Consider the following 7474-nt stretch of genomic DNA (forward strand, 5'->3'; position numbering starts at 1 on the left):
TGCTCCATCACCCTCCCAAGTGCCTGCTCCTACCAAGGATGCTACCATGCTAGAGGTGCCACTGCAGTCTGTCCTCGCGGAGCAGGCTGAGCTGCAAGACTGCCTGATGAGAGTTGAGAATTTTTTGGCGAGAGCTGAGGCGGTTCTGTGCAGGCTCACAATCATACCAGATGTGCCTCCGCTGGCCGAGATCCAGGTTGATCCCAAGGGCGAGGGTGAAGCAGACCCCTATGGTTGTTTCTCTCTCCTCGTGGTAGGCACATCGCCGAGGTCGTCACTCCAATGATGCAGATTATGCCTGGGCTGCAGGAGCTATGTGAGGCACCATCTCCGCCTTTGTCGATGGTGCTTCCAAAAGGAGATGGGTTTGGTGATGCCCATGATGCCGTCATTGCTGATGTTGGCAGCAAGCCCGCCATTCGTCATTGTGGACAATGAGAGACATGATTCGTCTCTGTCATGTGAGCATCTGGAGATGCCTGAGTCCATCGTGTCGGTGGTACCTGTGGCTGATGATTTTGATGCGGTCGGTATGTTGGCGCCTGATCCTCTGGAGCCTAGCCAGCTGCTTGCCTTTGTGGATCGTGGACGTTCTGACGTTTTGGTCAGCCAGTCGCACGTGACAGTTGGCCAGGTTTTTGTGCTTGACAAGATCTACGAGATTCTCTCCGAGTTAGAGATTCACAGCTTGCTCGCACGTTTGAAGAGGGCTAGCCCTGGATCTGGCTCTCAGGAGCAAGAGCAAGAAGAGTAGCGCCACAGAAAAGGTGTCTGCAGTTGCTTGATGGTTGGTCACCAGTCTCTTGGGTTGTCCTTATGGCTTGACCTATCTTCGTGGATTTGGTGATGCCTGTGGTCTTCGTTGAAGGTTTCTTTGCGATATAGCAGTGTGTGTGTGTGGGGGGGGGGGGGGGGTCGTTATGTGTTGGGTATGATTGTCGGGTAAATCATGCACTTATGAGGTTGCATTCTCTGTGAGTAGTCCACAAGTGATTTGTTTGTATCGGTTTTCGTTCGGTTTTCCGTAAATTAACTAGGCAATCGATGAGGCAAATCTTTTGCCTCCGTTTCAAAAAAAAAATCATGTATGCATGTTGTCAGACGTACATTCAGAAATCAACGTGGCACTAGCAGCTCCTACTGTCAGTGAACAAAACCAGACGGGGCTATCAAATAACTCGTCTTCCTTAAGGTCTACAGAGTTTTCTTTCCATTCCAACCACTCTTAGTGTAGATAGATGGATAGAGGCGACAACATATTCCCAATGTTCTCAACAGGGAGAGCTCTCTGTGTCGCGAAGAGACAACCAAATAGGACACAAATGTTTATCGTGATCGACATCTAAGACCATAAACAGGAGTGAGGTTGCCTTGATAGCACTAAGCACATAACATGACATCACCACCAGGCGATGTCGCAAGCACTATTAAGCCATAACGCTGGGGCACGGGGCCAACAGGGGCTACCCGGCATCCAAAACAGCTCCACACGCTCATGTAGCCAAGACGGTCAAGCGAACACTGATGTTGCAATTATAGATTATATCATTCAAAAGAAAATAGTTGTCGTGATGTCGTGTCAGCATGGATTGAATCGTTATCTGAATAGATGCAAAGGTGAGAAAGCAGACCGACTTTCAGTTTAGTTCACTTCAACAGTTATGAGGCTGGCTCTCAGGTCACCGTAATTGGGCATCCCTGGGGCGTGTGCTAAGAAGACTCCAACACAGTTCGCTCTCCAAAAAAGCTGACACCATCAGCTCCTGCTAGCGCTGTAGGTGAACACAAACAATCGAGCCAACAAATAAGCAGCTAGACAATAAAACAAGGCAACCAAATTTGGATAAAATTGTCAAGCATCACTTGGAAAGAGATGGATCACCCAGATATACCCAGCAGAAAGACCATTGTTTAGCGCCAACACAGGTCACAATTAGCAAGCCCTTCTTAATCTAGCATGAAATTGATGGTGTCCTACTTCTGATACATTTCTACACCTTGAAGATAAACATTAGCGGGCAAAGTAAGCAATGTTGGGACTGGACACTCGAGCAGCTCGAAACAGAAGACGAGAAAAAAAACATAGTTCCAAGAAGCTCAAATAAAGCAGCTTGTAGAGTTTCTCGTCAGGGGAGTGAGAATACGGTTCTACAGTTTTACCATCACAAGAGTTCATCACCATGTCTCCAAGGTGGTAGTCCACGGATGAAGAATTGAGTTGCACAAACCAACAGAAAGCTATACAAAATTACGGCACCGCTGTCACACTTTATTCGACTTTTTACTGTCAAAGTTGCATCAGGGGCAAGGCCATCACCGCGCCAAAAACAGAGACGATAACCACCATCAGCCAAAAGGGCACTCGCTTCTTCAGCTTCTTTTCGCCGCGGACCTCGGCCACTGGTCTTCCTATATTGTTCACCATAGCTGCCGCCTGCAGGACGGCGGCATGAGAAGGAGCAGGGGCAGGGTTCTCCTGGGGCTCTGGTTCCGCGCCAGTTTGCTCCTTTTCTTGTTGTTGGTTGTACTTCTCAACATACTCAGGAAACAGTTTCCTGAAGTGCGGGCAATTTTTGCTGTGGAACAAGAGCAGACTTGAGTAAACCTCATGGTTTGGAACAGGGAATATCTCGTGGAAGAAGGCGTAGTCAAAACAAGACACAAGAATAAATGTCATTTCAGAATAAGCCAACAAATGTCAGCTGTCTAAAAGTGAATTAGATATGCAGTGATTTGGCACTGGTATACTGAGCTCATTGCATTTGGGAAAAATACTGAATGAGATAGGATCCCCTAAAAACAAAAAAACCAAGATATTAATTATGGAAGCATATTTACTGAACAGTGAGCAAAAGCTACTGCTAATTCCTGCATCTGAAGGATTAACCTTTTTCTCAGTCAACACCCAAAAGAACTAAGCCTATCTTGCATATAAATACATTTACCTCTCACAGTTGTACGCAAGAGAAGCCTTTGCTAAACGCTTCTTCTCTCCATCTGTACTTCTGATGCTTCCAGTTGTAAGAGCATCATCCATCTACAAATACAAGAACAATTTTACAGTTTACATCAGAAGGCAAGAAGCTGGAAATAATCATGTTCTTTGGTCAACCAGATGGTTCTAAGGGTATAAAAAACCAACAAAAAGCTGTAGAAGCATATTTTTTGTACTTTAAGCACCAGAATACTAGATTTAGATGACTAGCATGGAAATTAAGATTATCAGAAGAACTGAAACATTAACCAACAGTACTGCATCCTTGCAAGTGAAATACCAACATTGATTGCGTAAAAACACCCAAAAGAATTACTTGCAGTAGTAATGTAGCGTTTAGTAAGTATTTATATTTTATAGTACAAACTGCTAGGTTTGAATAACAGTTCATCTCCAAAATATGTGTGTCAACAATTAAGAATTGCATTGAAGTTCTTTTGCTAACTCGTAGATGACAAAAAAGTAACAACTTACCATAAATGAGAGGAGTCCTGTTAGAATGCTGCAGCACAAAGGCGTATGTCAGACCGGTGAAGAGAAAAGAACAAGAATACCATATAGCAAAACATATTCACAGACTGACAATGACGGATCACTTGTATCATTGGAAAAGTGAAGGTAGACTTTAATTTGTTGCAATGTTTTGTTCAATAAAAAGTTCGGTTGACTTCCAAGCAAACCAGAAAAGCATCACTCATGGATGTTCATACAGAATAAGAAAATTGCGGTTGAGCATTTAATTTGAAGGCAAGTAACTGAAGACCATAAACTCAAGTAGCTGATATTTAAAGGGGAAACATCTTATGGGGATACATCTAGGTTCAAACTTAGGAGCTGAAGAGCATGATTGGTTTAGTTACCCGCAAAATATTTTAAAATATGTCAAATGAAAATACGTATTCCCCAGGCCTGGGAATGAGAAGACACTACTATCACTCACTCATCGAGGTATATCATTATGTGCGTACCTTGCTACAGACCACATGGGATTCCAAGATTCTGGATGAACTGCAAAAACAAAGCAATATGAGAATTACTTCAATCCGATTGGAGAAAGGTAAAAAAAAAATCTGAAACCAGTATGGTGCTTACAATCACTCATTGATAGGCATATCCTTTTGTGAGGGGCAAACCTGCCGCTGGGGGTTGTCATGCTGAACAAGAAAGACAAATTGTAAGTAGAAATCTAAGAAAAGTCCATTTATTAATTCGATATCAACATATTTATCTAATTGTTTTCCTTTTAAACATCCAAATAACAAGGATGTCGTTAAAAAGGCACAACCAATGCTGTAATGCTTCAGTACCTGATACTTGGAGGTTTAAAAGGGTAATCAGAGGGAAATTTAAGCTTCCCATAGTAATATCCACCTTCAGGAGGAAAAAACAAGTGCAAAAGGACTGTTAAACAAGTGCAAAAAGACTGTCTGGCATAGGATAGTACGTAGAAGATAGTAGTTTCAAATATGTATCATATTTACCTTCAAAGGGTGTGGCTACACTTCCTTCAAGTACAAAATCTGGCAACCAAAAGACCAAATTAAGTAACTGATAGTCTGATAATAAGCTTGAAAGTGAGCAAAAATATAGACAGCACTAATAACAAGCATGCCAACAATGCAAATGACATACTCCCTCCGTTCCTATGAAGAGGGCGTATATTTTTTTTCTCTGGATTTTTCTGAAAACAAGGTGCGGGGTGTGATTCAAATGCTTTTCTTCCTACATTACCCCTGGTTCTCCTCCTCTAACCTCGCGCTGTACGTGTGAATTGGTTGCCACCTGCAGGCTGGGAGAAAACAGCATGCATGTCAGGCTGCTTTTAGTACCATGCATGAGGCGCTATAGGCCAAGGGCACATACGAAGCTAGCCAGGATTACTGGGACTTGGAATTTCCATGGTGGGCAAAGACACCAGGCAGTAATTAGTCAGAGGCAAGCTGGGAAAGAAATTTCTGGCGCTAGCTTTCCATGGGGTTTGCAAACAGAAATTTACGCCTTCTTCATAGGAATGTAGGGAGTATAATTGGAAGACGAACAAGGATTAGACTTGCAGAAAAGGTTAATGTAAAAATATCTGGCATGACAGCATTCATGTGGCTTGGTGTGTCACTCTACAAAGCATGGACACGGCTGATTCAGCCGATTTGCCGTCCTAGTATGGCGGGACACGGTGACACGCCATGATACGCATATCCCCTCATTTCCAAATTTTGAAAGAAAGGACATAGCTGGGATACGCTGGGAATTGAAAGGCCCAATAACAGCCTCAGCCCGATACAAACCCTATTTTGCAGGCTCACACACACGCTCGACACAAAAGGAACAAGCTGCTCCAGGCTCTAGCAAACGCGCCGCCGCCTGGACTCGACCGCCGCCGTTTCCCAAGTGCAGCAGCCACGCGCTCGAGCAGGTAACCCCAAGCGCAGCAGCCTCTCCTCAACCTCTTCATCTCTTTGTGACTCGCTGTTGAGATGCTAATGCTTGCTTCCGCATGCGGCCATGCCGTTGCTGCTTGTGTTTTAAATTAGCTGCATGATGTTGTGCTCACTTGAATGCTGGTGTTGCTGTTTGCTTGCTGTTAGGGAGCATGGCATCTGAGAGCCCCACCGCCAGTAGCCAATCGTCCATGGGTGAGAGTGAAGGGCAGCCCGGTGTTGTAGATCCGAAATATCCTTTGTTTCTCATTGAGCACTTGAAAAGGGAGGCAACAAATGGAAATGTGGCACTATTCTGACCTCATATTACATGGCCTATTTTTTATTTTTTTATATTTAGTCGCGTATCCCCGAATGGCTGTTTTTGGAAAATGACGTATTCCATGTCCTGGTATTCATGTCACCGTGCCCGCGATCCGTGCTTTTTAGGTGTCACTCATTAAAATCAGAGAAAGTAAATTTACACCAGTAGACAAGTTTAAAACTTCATAATGGAAAATTATTAAGTAAATCTAGCATGCATAATTTTATTTTTTTTCGCATAGTTGCCTAATGCCTAAAATGACCAGATCTGCAATTAAAATACACTCTTCGACATCGGCAGTGGACTAAGCAACTCGACAATTTGGGTCATAAGCCAAAAACACAACGTTCCATTTCAAAATAAAAATATAAAAGTACCAAGACCCTGCAATACGTATCAAACTATCATGCAGCTTAATACAAGACTGGCAGGATACCTTGGCCATCATTGTACAAGTACAAACCAGACCAATTCAAAATCTGATGGGGAACAATATGTATAGTGAACAGATGGGAGGTGATGAAAAATTAGATAATTAAAACGGATGGGCCATGAAGCAGTGTGCGACATAATGATGTGAGACAATGCCACAACCGCATGAGTTAATGCGATAACTATTGAAAAATATCCAATAGCACCAAATATATCATGGACCACTCGTGTGACACTTCCCTGTCTCCAAGTCCATGCCATTTTACCAAACAAGCACACAGATGACAATGATGGATGAGTAAACTTTGGGCACAGGGAGGCGAGAACCACCGCTTTTAGAAAAGAAACCTACAAATCCAACTTCTATATGCAGATTTTTCACACTGAATTTTTCGGAAGCTAATAATAACCAACACTCCCGGCCACTTCCTGCGAGAACACCCGACTTTGGCTAATGTCATGCAGGGCTAATAAGCTTTTCCTAGAATCTCTACAGCCTGTGTCTGAACTTCTTCAAGGGCTACGGAAAGCCGAACTTACCAAAATCACAAGCCTAATTGACATTACAGGATTCTCAAGAACAGCAGAAGAATTTGTAGACAACAGATACAACAGGTGGCCATAGACACGTTACACAGATTAGCCCGACAATTTAAACCTTAAATTTCGATACTACAAGTGGGCAAACATAAGCATGCCCATAACTGCATGAAGCGCAAGCGCGATGCAAAAGCTTCATATATTACCACAACATAGCCACGCCCAGCAACGATTACCGCAACACCAAATCACCAATCACAATCATCATTCACGAGCTCCAAATAATTTCCATCAAATTAAACAAAGGTGAATATGCATGCGCAATCACTGGAAGCTACTTACGCCACTCCAATATGTCGTTGGGCAGCGGGCGCGCCACGATCTGCGGCACCGGCTCCTGCAAGCAGGCCAATCGCGTCAGAGCCCCTCCCAAAACCGGAACGCACCGCGCCAATCGCCACGAATCGAGCCCAATCGAACCCAATCGAGGCAGGGGAAGGGCGGGCTCACCTTGCAGAGCGCGTGGTACTCCTTCTGGAGGCGCTTGAGGCAGCCCTTGTCGGCCATGGCGTAAACCCTAGGCGGCCGCGCCGGCCACCGTCCGAACCCCTAGCTCGCCCGAATCCAACCCCCCCGCGCGCGCGTCCCCCCCGCACGATCGAGCCGGCGCCGCGGATCGAACCAGACGCGGTCCCGTCGCAGCTAATCGGGCGCGGGGGCTCGGGGATTGGGCGATTTGGGGGCGAATCGGGCGGCGCGGGGGGT

General features: G+C 44.9%; 1 protein-coding gene across 1 annotated transcript; it reads right to left on the reverse strand.

Moving 5' to 3' along the window:
- Positions 1 to 2066: 2066 nt before the first annotated feature.
- Positions 2067 to 7474, reverse strand: LOC123155856 (ubiquitin-conjugating enzyme E2 34). Its single transcript, XM_044574000.1, has 9 exons — positions 7220 to 7474; positions 7052 to 7106; positions 4477 to 4515; positions 4303 to 4366; positions 4088 to 4149; positions 3964 to 4003; positions 3470 to 3497; positions 2946 to 3037; positions 2067 to 2576 (listed from the first exon to the last, which is right to left on the reverse strand). The coding sequence occupies exons 1-9, from the start codon at positions 7274 to 7276 to the stop codon at positions 2288 to 2290; spliced, it is 726 nt and encodes a 241-aa protein (XP_044429935.1). The 5' UTR covers positions 7277 to 7474; the 3' UTR covers positions 2067 to 2287.

This window comes from Triticum aestivum, chromosome 7B, assembly GCF_018294505.1.
Source record: "Triticum aestivum cultivar Chinese Spring chromosome 7B, IWGSC CS RefSeq v2.1, whole genome shotgun sequence".
Classification (NCBI taxonomy): Eukaryota; Viridiplantae; Streptophyta; class Magnoliopsida; order Poales; family Poaceae; genus Triticum; species Triticum aestivum.

Coding starts and splice junctions, on each gene's coding strand:
- LOC123155856 (XM_044574000.1), bottom strand. CDS start 7,276: ATGGCCGACAAGGGCTGCCTCAAGCGCCTCCAGAAGGAGTACCACGCG. Junction 4,516..7,051: donor CAACGACATATTGGAGTGGC/GTAAGTAGCTTC, acceptor TTTGGTTGCCAG/ATTTTGTACTTGAAGGAAGT. Junction 4,004..4,087: donor ATGCCTATCAATGAGTGATT/GTAAGCACCATA, acceptor TTGTTTTTGCAG/TTCATCCAGAATCTTGGAAT.